This window comes from Zeus faber (assembly GCF_960531495.2).
Source record: "Zeus faber genome assembly, chromosome: 5".
Classification (NCBI taxonomy): Eukaryota; Metazoa; Chordata; class Actinopteri; order Zeiformes; family Zeidae; genus Zeus; species Zeus faber.
Genome location: NC_137192.1, coordinates 8,710,244 through 8,729,636, shown reverse-complemented (window position 1 = coordinate 8,729,636; position 19,393 = coordinate 8,710,244). Strand labels below are relative to the sequence as shown.

The 19,393-nt window shown below is 41.8% G+C and overlaps 1 protein-coding gene across 1 annotated transcript; it reads right to left on the bottom strand.

Annotated features, from left to right (window-relative positions):
* Nucleotides 1-318: 318 nt before the first annotated feature.
* On the bottom strand, nucleotides 319-19,077 carry gnl3l (G protein nucleolar 3 like). Its single transcript, XM_080000439.1, is given in 23 exon segments — nucleotides 319-1,742; nucleotides 4,024-4,171; nucleotides 7,529-7,604; nucleotides 7,841-7,897; nucleotides 8,030-8,141; nucleotides 9,341-9,436; nucleotides 10,600-10,824; nucleotides 10,923-11,148; nucleotides 13,627-13,678; nucleotides 13,837-14,011; nucleotides 14,191-14,357; nucleotides 15,632-15,768; nucleotides 15,854-16,044; nucleotides 16,047-16,263; nucleotides 16,349-16,436; nucleotides 16,611-16,755; nucleotides 16,869-16,972; nucleotides 17,098-17,233; nucleotides 17,743-17,826; nucleotides 17,954-18,070; nucleotides 18,163-18,273; nucleotides 18,888-18,931; nucleotides 19,048-19,077. Coding segments are annotated over 23 exon segments (3,150 nt in total). The 5' UTR covers nucleotides 19,061-19,077; the 3' UTR covers nucleotides 319-1,313.
* Between the last annotated feature and the right edge of the window lie 316 nt (nucleotides 19,078-19,393).

Sequence of the window (19,393 nt, the reverse complement as noted above, 5' to 3'; positions counted from 1 at the left end):
CACAGGTACATAATGTGTTGCGCATTCCAACAAATCCAATACCTTCCAAACAAGTTTGTGGCGATCACATATAGATCAATAATTGCATTGTCGAAATTTCAAACAACAAACAGTTTAAAATATTAAGGAAGTGAGGATAGCGGTTGCTGATCAAATCATACTCAAAAACATCATACTTAAAAACAAGCAATTATCCCTTCTGGGTGCTGCACTCGCCATTTCGTCAAGGATAAAAATAAAAATAAAAATCACAATATTTGTAAGATGTGCCCCCCCCCCCACCCAAAAAAACAAAAGAAAAAACAAAACAAATCCCCTGCTGATACCTAGACTACGGGTTTAACAACAACGCGTTAGTTGGGAGGATCTATTCATTGAACCAAATTACTTTTGTATAAAAAAAATATATATAATAACCTAATGCGCTACAGTACTACTGTCAAATAATTAACCTGCATCTCTGACACTTTGCTGTAAAGTCTATTGACTATTTCACATAGAAAAATAAAATGCTGCTTTGTGGAGCTGTGATGAGTTGTGCTGTGTCTCACGTGCTACCTGTGTGTCAGCCGTGTCCTCCCGGTGCACGGTAACAGATGACAGTTTGGAGAGAATGCATAGACTGCTGTCAAATAAGGTGCAACTAAAATGCTTAAAAGTAAAACGTTCTCATGTACAACATGCAGTAGATGTTTGACGATGTCCCGATATCCACGGTATGGATTTCCCTTTGGTGATTGTTAGTCAAGACAGACCCGACAAGAATGAGCCTGTACTCGCTGCCTGCAACCCTGATTCCAGTCAGTTGAGAATAGAAATCAAATGTAAAAAAAAAAAAAATCAAACCACAAGATAATAATGGCATTGCCTAATTTGTCATGCAAAGTAATTGCCGCACAAAGGAAACCTTCACAGCTTTCTTCCAAGGGTCTTAGTGCAGAATATATATATTATTTATATATATATATATATATATATCCACACTAGATTTATACTCTTGATAAATCTCTAAAGGAATAGATTAATCTAATTAAAAACGTATTCATTTATTATTGCTGAGCCCATTTCCCTACTATACAACATTCTGTTTCGACAAGACTGAGCTTCGGATCCTAGACGATGGTTATTGAAGCCGGAAGTCAAGCAGAAAACTTGAAGCTGAATAGATATTTTTGCTGATTCTACTCATGGGGGGTCGGTAATAGATTTGATCTTATTGCTGGCTACTAGTTTGTCTTAGTTCAGTTCCCGTGACCACGCTTGACGTTCCCCCGCGGACGGCGCTTTCCCTGGACGCCTTTAGCAGCCGCTCGTCACAAGTCCTCGTCCATGTCGAGGCTGCTCCTACGACTGCTGCTTCTGGAGGCGCCGGGCGACAGCGGGGAAAACAGGGGGTTGGCTGCCTGCTCCGGAGACAGGGCGCACTCCTCGTCCATGAGAATGTCTCCGAGGCCCACGTCAGAGTACAGCGCAGAGGCAGAGGCGTCGTCCAGCTCGGCGAAGCTCAGGCTGCCCAGGTCAAGGGGGCTGCTGATGGTGACGCCCGCTGGGGAGTCTGAGGAGGGCGGCGACAGGAAGGAGGCGGGGACGGGCTGTCCCATGGCCGCCACCCCCAGGGCCAGGAGGCTATGTGCCGGCAGCGCCTGGCCACTCTGCTGCTGCTGGAGCTGCGAGGGCTCAGAGCCCAGGCCGGGCGACACGCTGGGGGAAAGGCCGTGCAGTCGCGCCTGCATCTCCAGCTCCTAAAAAAGAACAGTGACAAAAAACAATGTTTTCTAACGTAGCGGTTGTGAGGAGACCCAATTTACCCAAATATCCAACTGAAATCAAAAGGACTTTGACTTTTGTCTCCAGAGGAAAATGTCAACTTTCTCATTTGAATGACTCGTCGGTCTTCTTGGCAAAGCAAGCTTACGTGCCCCATCGCTACCGACGGAATATAGGGCTTGTATCTCCACTGCTTTGCCATTCGCTTAGCGCCTCCCTTTGCCCCCACACAGCCTCAATTCAATTGTGGTCCATGTTGACATGATCAGATCATTCCCGCAGATTTGTGAGCTGCACATTCATGCTGTGAATCTCCCGTTCTATCACATCCCAAAGGTGTTCTCCTGGATTCAGATCCGGTGACTGGGGAGGCCACAGAAGAACATTGAACTCATCGTCATGTTCATGAGACCAGTTTGAGACGACTTTTGCTGTGTGACATGGTGCATTGTCATGCTGGAAGTAGCCGTTAGAATATGGGTCAGTTGTGGCCATCAAGGGATGAACGTGGCCAGTAACAATACTCAAATAGGCTGTGGCATTCAAGCCATGATTGATTGGTATTACCGGGACCAAAGTGTACCAAGAAAAAATACCCACACCATTATACACCACCGCCACTAGCCTGGACTGTGGCGGTAGATGGATTCATGCTGTTGCTGCCAAATTCTGACCCAACCATCTGTGTGCCTCAGGAGAAATTGAGATTCATCAGACCAGGCTACGTTTTTCCAGTCTCCAACTGTCCAGTTTTGGTGAACCTGTGCCCACTGCAGCCTCAGCTGTCTGTTGTTGGCTGACAGAAGTGGAACCCGACGTGGTCGTCTGCTGTTTCAGCCCATCTGCCTCAAGGTTTGACGCGTTGTGCATTCTGAGATGTTTTTCTGCTCACTGCAATTGTACAGAGTGGTTATCTGGGTTACCGTAGTCTTTCTGTCTGCTCAAGACTGTTGTGTGTGAAAATCCCAGGAGTTCAGCAGTTACAGAAATACTCAAACCAGCCCGTCTGGCACCAACAATCATGCCACGGTCGAAAACACCAAGATGACATTTTTTACCCCATACTGATGGTTGATGTCAACATTAACTGAAGCTGCTGACCTGTATCTGCATGATTTTATGCATTGCACTGCTGCTACACAATTGGCTGATTAGAAAATTGGATGAATAAGTAGGTGTTCAGGTGTTCTTGTGGGGTGTTTCCAGGTATGCACTGGTTATTACCTACCTATCGGTGAACCAACTCCCGGATTATGGGCGCCCAAGGCTTATTGATGCATGTAAGGAACGAAGTCTAGACTGTCTGGTTCGATCCCACAGAAAAGCTACTGTCGCAAAATTGTTGAAAAAGTTAATGCTGCTATGATAGAAATGCTGCTATGTCAGAACACACAGTGCATCGCAGCTTGTTGCATTTGGGTCTGTGTAGCCACAGACCGGTGAGATTGACCATGGTGATCCTTGTCCACCACCGAAAGCGCCTTCAATGGGCATGTGAGCATACAAACTGGACCATGGAGCAATGGAAGAAGGTGGTCTGGTCTGATAAATCACATTTTGGTCTACATCATGTGGATGCCCGGGGTTAGGTTCCGATCCAATCGGGCATCTGTGGGATGTGCTGGAACAACAAGCCCGATCCATGGGGGCCCCTCCTCGCAACTTACAGGACTTAAAGGATCTACTGCTAACATCTTGGTGAAAGATACCACAGGACACCTTCAGAGGTCTTATGGAGTCCATGCCTCGACGGGTCAGAGCTGTTTTGGCAGCACTAGGGGGAGCTACACAATATTATTAGTGGTGGTTTTAGTGTTGTGGCTGATCGGTGGAAAATTGATCTTAGTCATCTATGATTATAAGTGTCCCTGGCATGATCTGTCATAATAGCCATTCTGGGGGAAAAAACCCCCCGGGGAATGTCAATAATTGGGTTTCTCTCAAGGACTTTTCCAGCACTTCAGCACAAAAGGGGCTATTTTCAAGGTATTCCAGTACTAACATTTCTGAGGACGAAATTTAAGCACCAAAATGACTTCATAAGAACCCTGAATATAAGATAAAATAGTACTTTATGTATATTTATGAATGTCATAAAACTTGATGTCAAACACAACAGAAGAACATTAGGAGCATACCCATCACTAACCCTAACATTCATATTAGTGTGACAGAGAATTATCTGAGGTACCATAAAACGTTTTTTTGTTTTTTATCCCAGTGCAAGTAACTATCCGTTCCTTTACTGACACCCACCTGGATGCGCAGCATGAGGCTATGGTTGGCATGCTCCAGCTTCTTCTGACGAGTCTCTACCTCCTTGGCTCGCTGCTGCTCCTTCTGTAGCTTCCTGATGTAGTCCACTGAGGCCTTCAGGATGGTGCCCTTGTTCCAACGCATCTCGCTGTTGCCGTGGGAACATTTTGGACGACATGGGTATGAACAAAGTAGTTTGCCAACTGTCATTTTCTCTATAATATATATGTGTGTGTGTGTGTGTGTGTGTGTGTGTGTGTGTGTGTGTGTGACCCACCGCAGAAAAACCCGATTTGTCGCGCATTTCTAAGACGCCAAACAACTTAAAAAGAGTTTGATTTATAAATAGTAGATAAATGTTAAACCATTGAGTTAAATATTCCCCTTAGATTACATGGGGAAACACAGTTCACTTACTGAGACGCTAAGCGCCGATCGATCGTCCCCTTTAAAGTGACCGTCCAGGTGAAGATCATTCCTCTATATTCCATGTGATGTGAAGTCACAATATGAAACTGTTTTGATAGAGTTCAACCTTTAAATCGTACGTGTTTTATACACACAACTAGATACGTTGTGTAGGCGGCGTAACACGCAAAGAAGAAAAGCTGACATCACCTCCATAAAGAAAACGAGGAACCTTCGGTTTCACTTGTCTATTAAAGTTTCATCTCTGTGTTGTTATGGATTACTAGAAGCGGGATGCGGAGGCTCTAAATCATATTGGAGACCTTAATGTGACCAGTCCGATAGATCCAAGTCAGTGTAGCAGCTCGTACTGGGAACGCGATGATAGTCAGTTCTGCGACAGCGATCCTGAATCTGGTTAACCCATTATCTAGGACTTGGAGAACATTTCAAACAGAGGATTTCAACCTGAATGTGATGATCACACTGAATATTTTCAAGAGCCACCAGAGGAGACCGACGACACGCCCGTTGTTGTTACAACTGAAGAAGTTGATGACGTGATGAAGTCTGTTGAGTTTGGCGATGCAGATTATGAACAAGTAGCAATGGAGAAGATTCTTAAATTTACCTGCAAATGCAGCCAGGGGCGAAGAGAAAATGAAAAGACACAGCCCCAAACAGGCTCTCAGAGTGTAGCTGGGGTAGGGTTGGGGTTAGCCCACATAATAACTCCCAAGACCTTTGAAGATCTTTGGCATACGCATATTTATATTAAATGACACACTGAGGTTGATATACAAAGACTAATATTATTGACAGACAGCACATTTTGTTGTGTTGTCCGCACTTTTAAACACCTAAATAATTCCACTTTAAAAAAACATGTATATTCTTAATGTAAAAACTTTTTTTAAAACAAAATATGTTGTATGTCGATGACGCTGTTCAACATTCCCTCAAAACAAAAAGGATTGCAGAGATTGCCCCATTCAGCAGGGTCACCATTCAGCAGGGTGTCAAGTAGCCATGTGGCAAGTAGCGATATGGCTTTGTTGGTCAAGATTCAAGAGGTTTATGGTCCTCCACTCATTTGCATTCTGGGATTCTGCCGAGTGTGGGGAAAACTTTGAAGGTGATTATCTCAGAAACACAGTTTGCCACACCCTCGTCATTAACAAGTTATAGCTTTAAAAATATGCTTGATTCGCACAAGTCACACCTTGTTTCGAAGCGCTCATTCTCCACTTTCAAATGATGTGAAAACAGTGAGAAGTGAAACTGCACCAAAAGTACCTAAAATCTGCGGTGGGACACACACACACACACACACACACACACACACACACACACACACACACACACACACACACACACACACACACACACACACACACACACACACACACACCCGGAAAGTATTCACACCCCTTCACTTTCCCCACATTTTGTTATGTTACAGCCTTATTCCAAAATGGATTACATTCCTTTTTCCCCCTCATCAATCTACACACAATACCCCATAATGACAAAGCGAAAAAGGTTTTTTAGAAATTTTTGCAAATTTATTAATAAAAAAAACAAAATGTCGCATGTACATATTGTGTGAAGGGTGTGAATACATCGTATTCACACCCTTTACTCAGTACTTTGTTGAAGCACCTTTGGCAGCGATGACAGCCTCCAGCGTCTTCTCTGGAATGATGCTACAAGCTTGGCACACCTGTATTTGGGGTATTTCTCCCATTCTTCTCTGCAGATCCTCTCAAGCTCTGTCAGGTTAGATGGGGAACGTCGTTACATTGCTATTTTCAGGTCTTTCCAGAGATGTACAATCGGGTTCAAGGACATTCACAGACTTGTCCTGAAGCCACTTCTTCATTGTCTTGGCTGTGTGCTTAGGGTTGTTGTCCTGTTGGAAGGTAAACCTTCGTCCCAGTCTGAGGTCCTGAGTGCTCTGGAGCAGGTTTTCATCAAGGATCTCTCTGTACTTTGCTCCGTTCATCTTTCCCTCGATTCTGACTAGTCTCCCAGTTCCTGCCGCTGAAAAACATCCCCACCGCATGATGCTGCCACCACCATGCTTCACTGTAGGGATGGTATTAGCCAGGTGATGAGAGGTGCCTGGTTTCCTCCAGACGTGACGCTTGGCATTCAGGCCAAAGAGCTCAATCTTGGTTTCACCAGACCAGAGAATCTTGTTTCTCATGGTCTGAGAGCCCTTTAGGTGCCTTCTGGCAAACTCCAAGCTGGCTGTCATGTGCCTTTTACTGAGTAGAGGCTTCCGTCCGGCCACGCTACCATAAAGGCTTGATTGGTGGAGTGCTGCAGAGATGGTTGTCCTTCTGGAAGGTTCTGCCATCTCCACAGAGGAATGCTGGAGCTCTGTCAGAATGACCATCGGGTTCTTGGTCACCTCCTTGACCAAGGCCCTTCTCCTCCGATTGCTCAGTTTGGCTGGGCAGCCAGCTCCAGGCTCTTCCATTTACGAATGATAGAGACGGACCACTGTGCTCTTCGGGACCTTCAATGCGGCAGAATTTTTTTTGTACCCTTCCCCAGATCTGTGCCTCAATACAATCCTGTCTCCGAGGTCTACAGACAATTCCTTTGATTTCATGGCTTGCTTTCTGCTCTGAAATGCACTGGCAACAGTGGGACCTTTTCGAGAGGTGTGTGCCTTTCCAAATCATGTCCAATCTATTGAATTAACTATCGGTGGACTCCAATCAAGTTGTAGAAACGTCTCAAGGATGATCAGTGGAAACAGGATGCACCTGAGCTCAATTTTGAGTGTCATAGCAAAGGGTGTGAATACATATGTACATTGTTTTTTTATTTTTAATAACTTTGCAAAAATTTCTAAAAAAAACTTTTTTGCTTTGTCAATATGGGGTATTGTGTGTTGATTGATGAGGGGGAAAAAAAGGAATTTAATGCATTTTGGAATAAGGCTGTAACATAACAAAATGTGGGGAAAGTGAAGGGGTGTGAATACTTTCCGGATGCACTGTGTATATATATATATATATATATATATATATATATATATATATATATATATATATATATATATATATATATAAAAGCAACTTACGGGTCACTAGACTTGGGTATCAGAGCACCCAGCTCCTTTATGCGATCGTTGATGTTGAATCTCCGCCTCCTCTCGACTGGAGACATGGGTGGAGAGAGGGTGAAAAAGAAAAGATAACATGGGATTTTTTTCTTTTTGTAAATTAAAGTAACAGTGTCATCGACCACCAGTGTTTCGCAAAAGGAGGAAGTGGAACAAAGAGCTTGTAGAGCCTTTAGAGTTGGTCTGAATTTTTTTCTGTCATCCTTTCTTCAAAAGAAAGCTCAAATAAATAGATTCTAAGAAGGTGGAATGCACTCGAACCCTACTTACTGAGGTTGTGGTTGTCCTTTTTCTGCCTCTCCTTCATAAGTACTTTGACATCTGTGTCTGAAAGAGAAAATCTTGTATTAGATCTCTTCTTGGTCATGTTCCAAAACACACAAACAACACTCATCTCGCTCTTAAAAAGTTCTAAGAGGAAAATGCAGGTACTAGTTAGTAGCACAGATTGTACAGTACCAGTGATTTCCCTTTTAATGTTTGGAAGCTCGGCAGGACAAGAGTTGCTGACAGTGAGAGCGGGGGCAGCCATTCCAGGACTATGGTACACGTCCAACAGGTTCCCAGGGAGCTGTGAGACACAATGAACCATCAGCAACGGAATATGAGACAACTGGAATTTGGATTACGCCTCGATTAAAAGTAAAAAATAAATGAAAAGGATGTGGCTTCTACTTTGCAGTTTCCTTTTGTGAAGAGGACAGGCAGACACTTCCTCAAATTTGAACCAAAAGAAAAAGTCCATGTCGAAGATGGCGGGGTAAAGCACGGAATAACAAAGGCAAATTTTACTCGAGGAACAATCTATCAAATATTTTTCTTTCTCTGTAGGGAATAAAATGTCTTCGCCATGTGTGATGAACATTCAATATAAGGCAGAGTTATTATATTTCTAAAAGGATTACACATTTCCATTACTAACATGTTGAAAATAGCCAAAAACATTTACCTCACGTGGTTTCTTTTTCTTTTCATCCAGCAGCATAACCATAATCCTCATTTTCTGTGATACGGCGCTATTTCGGCAAGCTCTCTCTTGGACCGACTTAACTACTGGCGTCAATGAGGGGTTTAAAGCGGACGTTTTAGAAATCCTTTTCTGCTTCGTGCCCCGCCAACACACTTCTTACCCTGCTGCCTTCTCTGATGGCCACACATCCCTGACAAATGGTAACTGGGTGCCAAAAGCATTTATTTACTCCTACGACAACGCTAAATTCCCAATTCAATTTAGAATACAGCTAGTCTAGGATAACCTCCTTTTTTCTGGGTTCATTATGGCGTTACCAATTGAAAGTCAAGGACTTTTGAGTACTTTTTTAAGCACTATTTTTTTTCATTTTCAAGGACTCCACACAAAAAAATATAATACATTTTCAATGTGATCTTAATAATTTAAATTTCATATCATCTTAATCTCGTTGTCTTTTATTTATATAGGTATATCTTTTATATATCTATTATAAATCTTCTATTATACAATAAGTGTCTATTTCCAACCATGCTGGATTAAATTTCTCTGGCATCGTCAACATCATAAAATTGATTCTAGAAATGTTTTATAACGTTACAATTTTCTTTTGCAATTTTTTCAAATAACTTTTCAAGAAATCCACCACAAAAGGGGCAGTTTTCAAGGTATTCTGATACTAACATTTCAGATGACAAAATTCAAGCATTTCAAGCACCTCTAGAACCCTGATATAAGGAGAAACCCAGTAGGATAATGATAACGGCACATTTACAGAGGACTCTCTATGTATGTCTCACCGTGCTCGGCAACTGCAGACCTGAGTCGATTAGCGTCATGATGTCGTCATTAAAACTTGATTCCAGGCTGATGATGTCATCAATCACATCCTCAATCTGGAGAAGAAAAAAAACAACCACTTTTTAAACAAACAGGTGAATAAACATGGAGCAAATCAGTATATTCATCTATATTTATATTTTATACCCATAACATTACTAGCAATCATACTGCCACTTAGCTCCAGCTGATTTTTGACTAGTGGGTAGTTTTGTATTTTATTTGGCTATTTTCTTTGTTTATTGTCTATTTTTACAGACTTAAATTCTTTATGGCAATTCTCTGTATAACAATGCATCAAAATTTACCACAACAAATTCCTCATGGATGAAAATGTACAGATGAAAATTGGACTAATAAACTCAGTCTTGAGTTATATTTGTCAAAACATTGCATTTCTAAGCCTAGAACATAGTTGAGATAGTCTGAGGGGATTAGATGTTTCTGGGTAGCTTAGAGGCGCACACGCCACTGATATGCGGTTATCATTAAGCGTTGAGTGCAGTATTTCCCATCTTATTGTGACACGGGGCAAAAAGGGCAAGATCACAACACAAGGCATGCGCCACCGCAGAGAGAGTGAGGGGCGTGTTGTTATAGTACAACTAAGAGGCCATTAAGTTCCAAGCCAAAAACATGGAGCTAATTTAACTACTAATAACAATGACAAAAATACTAATACCTTAACAGAAAGAGGCGTGCAAGACTGATATATTTTTTAAACAAATGTTAACTAAATGCAAGAGGTAAGTATTGGGTAAAAACAGTGTAGGCTATGAACTAATAATTCCCTTTTGGTCAGATATAGAAAGATAAGTGATCTGGTACGGGACCGGGACCAGGTACAAGATCACGAACCAGTGCTTTCCCACAGAATTTCGGATGGGTAAGAACAGGGGTTTTCTTTCTCTCTGCAGCTAAGTATAAAGTGAGCTGGCTTTATCTAGAACAGCTAGGTATAGCAAGTAAGTATGAAGGTATGAAAGTATTAGGTTTGGTGGTAGACTTAGGGTTTCATAACCCATCAGCATTTCTGTTGTTGGGTGACTTACGTTGAAAGTCAGACCTCATAAATTCAAATTTAAGACCATGTAATGAGTTTTCAGGACAAATATTTGTAAAACTGAATTTAAGATATTTTAAGATGTTTTTAAGGTAATGCAGACACACTGAAATAAATTAAATATATAGAAATAAACGTTTGTTTTGTGTCCCATACTTCCTCCTTGTTGGAGCCCAGGTTAAGAAGGGCCATGGGGCTGTTGGGAGCGCTGTTTGCCGTCAGGGCCATCTCCGGGGCCGAACTGGACTGTGGCACGGGGGAAATCCCCAGGGTCTGGGTTGCCGCCTTATTGCCCAGCGTGGTGGAGAGGTACTGCTTGACCTGCTGCCTCTGAGCCTGCTGGATGTGGTATTTTGTGGGGTTCTCCAGGTGGCTCTGCACCTGAACATTCAAATGGACAATTTAAGGCATATTTCCTGGGACAGCGGTGCAATGAAGAGTATTGACAGGGCGATCCACACTAACTGAAAATGACTTACTTTCAACACTTCCACTGGCACCTGTGCTGGGGAGGGCCGGGCTGTATTTGGGGGCAGCGTGACGGAGATGGCTGGGGTAGAGTCAGAGGGCCTGAGCTGGGAGACGCAGGCCCGTTGCTGGGCCTCACGTCGCTCCTGCTCCTGGGCTTGCTCTCGCATCAGCTGCTGCCTCAGCAGCACACGGGACGACATGGCTGAGGGAGGAGGTCGGGTTCTAGGGATGGAGCTGAGAAGGACAAGTGCCAAAAAAAGAAGCATTCCAGATGAATGATAATGTTTTCAACGTCACCAACACATTCACACTCTCGTACTCATAACACTCAATGAACTGTATGACAGGCAAATAGTGCCTAGATTCTCTATACTTTAAATAGAAAATAGTAAAAAAATAAAATACAATAAAAAGTCAAAATTGTAAGAAAACTCGAATTCAAAAAGAAAATGGCAAAAAGTCAAAACTACAGCAACAAAGCTGCAGGCGGCTTTGTTGCCACAACAAGAGGAAAACAGCGTTAAAAGCCTAATGCAAAAGCTTCAACAACCAGGGCTCCAATGGAGACTTGATTGACAACAAATACGAGAGTAACAGTCAAAAGCTTCCTTACACCTCTGATACTAAGAATCTGATATCTTCAGCTCCCGTCTCTGAACCCAACTACCACCTCTGTTCATTAACGTATGGTCAGTACCAGTTTATTCTGTACCAGTCTTTAATCACATCCATATATACCAGGGTCAAATTTGTATTGGAACAACAGTTGCAACTACCATACGTGGTGAAGTGCATTACCATTATGGAGTGGTACATGTTGTAACTATACAATGAGTTAGTCCCAATATCATGTCATGACATTTCCTCTCTGTGAAAGAAGAAAAGACCAATTCATTCAACATCATTTCACTTCGAGGCCTACAATAACCTTATTTTGTCTGGTGTGACCTGGCTGATCTATGTCAAAACATATTCATCTTTTGCAATACATTGTATAGTAGTGTTATAACCGTTTTGTTTTCCACCCTGCTAAACACAGGATATGTACAGATTTTATTTAACATAGCGTATGCAAGTAAACTTTTTCACAATTTTCGACAGAATGTGAAATGTTGATAGAGGTTTATTGCACATTGACACGGTTCCTTTTTTTAGTTATTGTCTTAGGTTTATAGCATATTGACAACACTTATCTGTCTATCAATCTAATCAGACAGTAACACTAACTGGCAAAAAAAAAAAAAAGACATTATTGGGTCTGGGATCTGGGACAAGATATATTTGATATCTTATCATCTCTATGCTATGTTGTTTTTTGTTTTTTTTTTAATATTTGTTTCTAGCTTTTCAAAAAAAATTCTAGACTTTAATTCCTCTTTGCTTTTATATATGTTTTACGCTTTATGGTAAGCACTTTGAATTACTTCGTGTATGAAATGTGCTATATAAGTGAACTTGCCTGGACCAAAATGCCGCTGACAGGGCGCCTGGCTGCACAATATCAGGTTGACGCTAGCGGTGGCAGCGCAGCTAGCTAGCTGATCATCTTCGACAGTCAGTTATGTAGTTAGTTATCGTCACATGACTTCACTAAGATTACCCGGCAGAAAGCAGCTGGCTTACACGCAACACCGTTTCATAAGCACCGGCGATGCTAGTCATTTCCAGTTGGCTATCCTCGACTGAAAGGGGAACTCGCTTTGAGTTAGCCTAGTCGGTTTGATTAGCGTTTGTCAAATATTTCAGCTGCGCGGCGACTGCGACGAGTAAAGCCGGCAACATACTGTCGTGGTGATGGAGGTGTTTCTTAATCACAGGCGAAATTCCCGTAACCCTCCGTTCTCGCTGCCATCCCGTCAACTCCGCTCGGCCCGTTAGCCGCTCTGATGTTGTTTACTACTGAGGTCCGAGGTCAATCTGTCACTTGACCCGGAAGCCGACGGCAGATGCAGCTCGGCTGTCAACGTAAAAGTCCCTTCATAACGCGAATTCCCTTTTTTTTTTTTCCCATTTCATTCAACATGGACGCGCCTGCTCGTGAAATTAAAATAAAATAAGATCAATAAAAGAAGATTAAAAAAATAAGATAAGACTCAATTGATCTCCGGGGGGGACAGCAGCAACACAGTTAAGTAAGACATTTAAAAAAAATTCAAATGATTAAAAAAAAAAAAGAACACAAGTACACAACATATATTTGTAATCTCACTTTACTCGTTTTATTTTTATTTTTTAATTGTATAAGAGCTATGTTAATTATCTGTGCGACAATAAAATGAGCAAGTTATGAACTAATATCATATGATAAATAGTGTATAATATGAACCAGTGGAGTTATAATGTCTTCAAAATGTACATTGGCATTTGCGAAGCGTGGCTGACCTCCAGGCTGCATGTGTGGGGCCAATTTAAAGTTTGTGGTGATAATTTAAACAAACCCATAGTGAATGGAAAGCCAATACCGGGATGAAAAAAAGGTTTATCTCAAATATTCACAGCATTTTCTTCAGTGTTTCTGAACCTATGATTGAAAAGCAATGAATTTTTAACTGTACAGTACTGGAACAACCAAGTCCACAGCCTGAAATATGAGGTAATGCAGTATCCACACATATTTGTTTGGTGAACTTGCAAATAAGAAAGAGAACAAATCGCAAACGTTTTATCTTCATCTTTTTTTTTTTTATTATTATTATTTTGACCGTCTATCAAAAAAAGTTCATTGCAGATGTTAAGGTGTCCGAGAGTTTGGTGGCAAGTTTGTCTGGAAAGAAAGAATGGACATTTCAATGAATTAAAATCAACCAAATCCTAATCAAACAATCAAAGAGCAAATAAATACCTCCAGTAATGGAGGCATTGCGGCATATGTTCACTAAACAATTTCACGTGAAAAAAATGACACCTGTGTTTATCCCTTACCTGCTCTTTTCTGTCTTTTCTTCCTTTTCTTGCTGGCGGCCATAAGAGCCTGGCCCTGGTGCAGAGGATCAACGCTAACAACGTCCTTCAGGTCCATGGCCTTAGTTGCGGCGTTGTCTGCGCTTGCGCTCGACTTCGACGCCCGACGTTTGATCTCCACGGTCATAGGCCCAAACTTTTGTGTGTGTGTGTGTGTGTGTGTGTGTGTGTGTGTGTGTGTGTGTGTGTGTGTGTGTGTGTGTGTGTGTGGAGGATGGAGCAGGAGAGATGGAGAGGGACAACAGGTCAACAAAAGAAACATTTTCAATTGCACTGTTTAGATACCTCCTCATATTTTCCAGAGGACGGCTCTACCTCGGAGTCCTGGCCGCCTTCCATCGACTCAGCTTCATCTTTCAGTTCTTGGTTGTCCACGGAGTCCATATGCATTTCGGGGTCACATGGCGCCCCTGCTTGACCGCCGTGAGTCATCCCCGCCGTTTCAATGCAGAATCCCGTTTGCATGTCCGGACAGGAGGATTCTGAAAAGGACCGGTGGTGTCTTCAAGAACAAAAGTACATGGAGAACAACAATCTTGACAATCATCTGTAGCTTCCAGAACGTTTCTTGTTTTGTCGATGCAGTTTTGCGTCATCGGATTTCAGTGGTGGAAAGTAACTAAGTATCTGTGCTTACTTAAGAATATTCAGTTTGGGAGACTTGACTTTTACTCTACATTTCAAAGAAAATATCTAGAATTTTTTTACTTTACAGCATTTCTGACATGTTACTTTAGCCTAAAAATGATAATGTGGATTTATATTTCTACATATTAAAATCAGGGGCTGGATCTATCAAAGTTCTGATTTAGGATTGCAGATGTTTTTCCATCAGGTCCATATGTTGGATGTTATTATGACTCCACCTGTATGTAATTGTATGGTAAATTGGTACAGTAGCACAGTGGTACACTACAGTAGAACTGTTTCCCAAACTTTTTAACAATTAAATAATCCCACGGCACATCACTATCCCATTAACAACTAAAAAACGAACAAACATGAATAACTGTGCTTATTTATATCATGGCCAACTAATAGTTCTGACTTTCGATGAGCTTGTTTTTATGAACACAAAGCTGGCTGAAATTGTTGAATTAGTAGAGCCTTGCAATTTTGATCTTGCGACGCAGGCTCATTTTAAGCGGCAGAAAAACACTGGTAGCACTTCATGCCATTAAATCAGGGCACTGGATATGAAAAGTACTTTTACTTGTAAAACTTTGAGTATATTTAAAAGCGAGAACTTAAATACTTTTACCTAAGAATGAACGTCAAGGTGGCACTTTCACTTTAATTAGAATCATTTTGCATTAGGGTATTTGTACTTTTACTGAACTAAAATGTCTGATTACTTCTTCCACCACTGTCAAATGTTCCTCCAGAAGAGCTGCATGAATAAGTGACATGTCACGTTACTTATGCAGTATTAGTTTTCGTGAAAAGTGCTTTACATTCCACACAGTTCAAAGTTCCAATGAGTTCAAACCACCCCCCACCTGCTGGTGGAAAAAGCATTTCTTGGGGAAATGCAGCGCAGCTACATATGGTTGTCATAGTATTGGTGTGAGAACTAGAACCCACAACAACAAACACACTAGAAGGCAACCCGTTAGAGCGGTAGCGGTTAAGCTGCCTCATCTCAAAATAACCTTTGACAGAAAATCTGAAGTGACAAGATGTCATGGCTCGCACGGTTTCCCCCTAAATCTTCACAAAAAAACCTGCTACTTCACTGGAGAAAGCGTTTACCCACCTGCGAGAACCTCCTGATTCCCCTTCTCCAGCTCATCCCAGTCAAAGGCTTTGCCCATCTCAGTCACAATCTCAGCGCTCACATGGGCGGGCAGCGTGTGCGTCTCCGGAGGATGTGTAAAGTAGCTGATTCGTCCTCTGTGAGACAAAGTTGGAGTCAAATCCATGAGACTGTGACAGAGGCAGAAGCGATGGATCGTTTTGTCAAATTTGGTCCACGTACCCTGTCCAGTCCATCAAGACGCTCTTTGCTGCTTTGTCTGAATCTGGCAGTCCTCCCTTCCTCAGCTTGCCTTGGCGCCGAGCAAGTAGTGCCAAGAACTCCAGAGCCGTGTGGAAGTCGGGAACTCCATAATGCTCCATAATCTGTAGATGGGGCAAAGCAATCATGTCAATCAGTGGATTATCAATCAATCAATCAACCCATCTACAAATAGAAATAGGACCATGCGTACCTGTGCCTTATTGCAGCGACGGAGAATGGCTTCCACAGGGGAAACGGGATCCACGAGCTGCTCGATCTTCACGCAGTTGCGGAGAATCATGGCAGCGTCGGTTGTTGACGTTGCCATGACAATGCCGGGGCAATCAAGAAGCTTTATGTGTTTATCCAAATGTACTTCTTGAAGGCACCTGTTACCGGTCAGAAAGGTTAGTGGTACATGGAGACGTCACAGGGGCAGCCCCGAAGAAGAAACTTGCAACAGCTTATACTTACTTTGTAACACCCGGCATGGCTCCGACACTACAGGCACGCGCTCGTTTCAGACTGTTGATCAAGCTGCTCTTTCCCACGTTAGGAAAACCTGGAAAACATGCGGAGGCCAGTCATTCTATCAGATAAGGAACTACATGCTTTCTACCGGGTTGCGACCACTTTTGTCTGCAGCAGCCACTGATCTTACAGAACATCCAAAAAATCTGGTAGTACGTCTAACAAAGATCAGCAATAAAGCATTTTGCTATAACAATGTGCTCACCTACAACACCAACCGTGATGGTTGTCTTTATGTCCACGTTGCGACAGTAGTTGCCCAGTAGTTTCATCAAGCAGTCGGCTCCAACACAAGCGCTACTGCTGAGGAGCTCTGTGGTGGCTTGAGTCACTGGCACGTTGCTGCGCTTCTGCTCAGAGAGGGACACAAACACTTGCACATTTGACAAATATTACAACACTACAGCTTTTAATATCGGCCACTCAAATGGTTACTTAACTGATCAAATGATTCATTACGTACCAGGTTCTTATTCTGTAGCTGTGTAGAGGCTTTAAAAGCCACAGTGGGAAACTCGTTACGCAGATACTTAATCCACTTTTCCACTATTTCTTTTGACACCAGATCTAAATATTAAGTGAAATGGGAAAGAATTCACACGAGACAATGAAACGGATAAATTGCTACCCGGAAAAAAGCCAGGGTGAACCAGAAAATGCATAGTATTTTGTAATATGTCAGATTATCCTACCAATTTTATTAAGCACAAGGACTATTTTCTTGTTGGTTCCACTCTGGATGACCGCCTGCTCCACCTGAGGACATCTACAGCCGAGGGGATCACGTGCATCCAGAACCTCCAATATCACGTCAGCGGCCTCCACCACCTTCAACAAAGCGAATGTTCAAATGCATATTCCAACTAGCCCAATTCAGTCAGGTTTAATATTAAAAAGAAATATTCAGAGACCATTGTAAAAGAAAAAGATGAAGCATATTATATTATGTCATTTTGTGATTCAGTCATGAAACACGACACCTATTGAACGTCAATTATAGGTTTAACACTCACCTGTTTTATTTTTTATTTGTAATTCAAATACATTTTCCGACATCTTAAAGAAAATTCTATGTTAATAATGTATTATATTATTATTAGTCATAAACATAATACTCCAAATATAATCAATTTCATGAAAAAAAAAAAATCGCCTTTTCACATTTAATTTTCGTATTCCTTTACCATGGCAGTAGCTAGTATAAGAACCTACCAGTAGTATATGTATTATGATACTGACATCAGCAGGAAATTACATTTACACGCATCTTACTTTAGTGGTTTGGGTTTAGGGTTATGGTTTAGAGGCTAATGCAAAAAGTAAATGCATTTACATACCTTTTTGAATTCCCTATAATAAGCCTTTCTTGAGTTCTCAGTTTCAAAATTGACATGCTTCTCCAAACTCTGCATCTCTGCTTCCTGAAATCAAAAAATAAACATTTAATACATACAACATAGAACAATAAACTTACACCAACATTAAGATAAAGGTTAACCATACATTTTGTATTTTAAGCCCATTTCTATTGCAGAGGCCCTTCTGTACCTTAATCTCAAAATCCCTCTGTCGTTGCTGGATGTCATTCTGAAAGCTGTGCAGGTTCCGCCTCCTCATCAGCTCTTGCTCTCGCGAGATTCTCTGCTTTTCTTGGAGGTCCTGAAGCTGATTATGAATAGTTTACATCAAAACATCAGTTTAACGGAAGGAAACGTAAGGACTTTCAAATCGGCCTCTGAACAGCTCTTATCACTCACCCTTTGCCTCCTGACTTCTTCTGGCTTCCTGTGGTCTTTGACATGTCGCAGCAATGCTTTTTCTGTCTGCTTTAGCCGTCCTAAACCGTCATTTTTCTGCCCAGCTTTGTCCTTCGGATGAGGACAGTTCGGAGAATGTGATTAAATATACTTCATTAGGGACATTTTGGAATAAAACATTCAGTTAAAGGGAGTCAAACAAGCCTCAGCGTTTTCTACAATTTACAGCCAGGGTCTTGGGTGAGATTCAAGCAGATCTGTCATTTAATAGGTACATTTATATACAACCAACTGGGGCTCAAATATAGCAAACCACATCAGAATATACCAGAATATAGATTATATTACATATATTATATATATTACATTTCGTTTTATTTTGCCAGGCAATCCACGCCATGACAATTCTCTTAGTACCTCGAAACAAGACATATTTTTATACTAGAGTTTCAAGGGTGAAGTTTGGATTTTGCTCAAAATCTCTATCGTGAGTCAAGTGAAGTATGGGCGGCATAGACAGAATGCTAATTATTATAAAAGCTGTGCAACATATAACCTGTATAAAGGAGACAAATGATCGGACATCAGATCGGAACATAGATAAATGCCACAGGCGCCATGGTAGCTTGGTGTGAACAACAACATCCAGTCCAGGTTCTTTCTAGACTGGACACGTGTTGTTGTGTAGCAGCTGGGTTAGCGCTAGCATTGACGTCAGCCTTTACCTTAGTTTTTCCACGGACGGCGAGGCGCTTCGCCCGTTTCTGTTCTGGAAAACGCAACGAAAAACATTACACATTATTCACCAACACAATCGACACATAAATGCATGTGACCTGGTTCAATTTCACAAGATATAATCAATGTGAAAGCCCAATAACCCACTGGCTTTTGACATCAGTACAGCAGAAGGACCACGTGGGCTGGAAGTTAGCGGACACGTGCACCGGAAGACCCGATCCACAACATCCGGTTCAACGTCAAAGTTATTGTAGATAAAATTTGCATTAGGGTGTTATTTTGATATACTTTTACTATAGAGAAACAGAATCGCAGCACCAAACCCTATTTTTTATTGATTGATTTTGTCCATTTTGTATTTGTACATTATGTCTGTATATGATACATTTCTACTTTTCTATTCAGCATCTTCAAGAGGATGACAATCAGGAATGAGGGGCCATTGTGCAAATGTACCTTCTCACCGGCTGCTTTCACTCCTAACACTCTT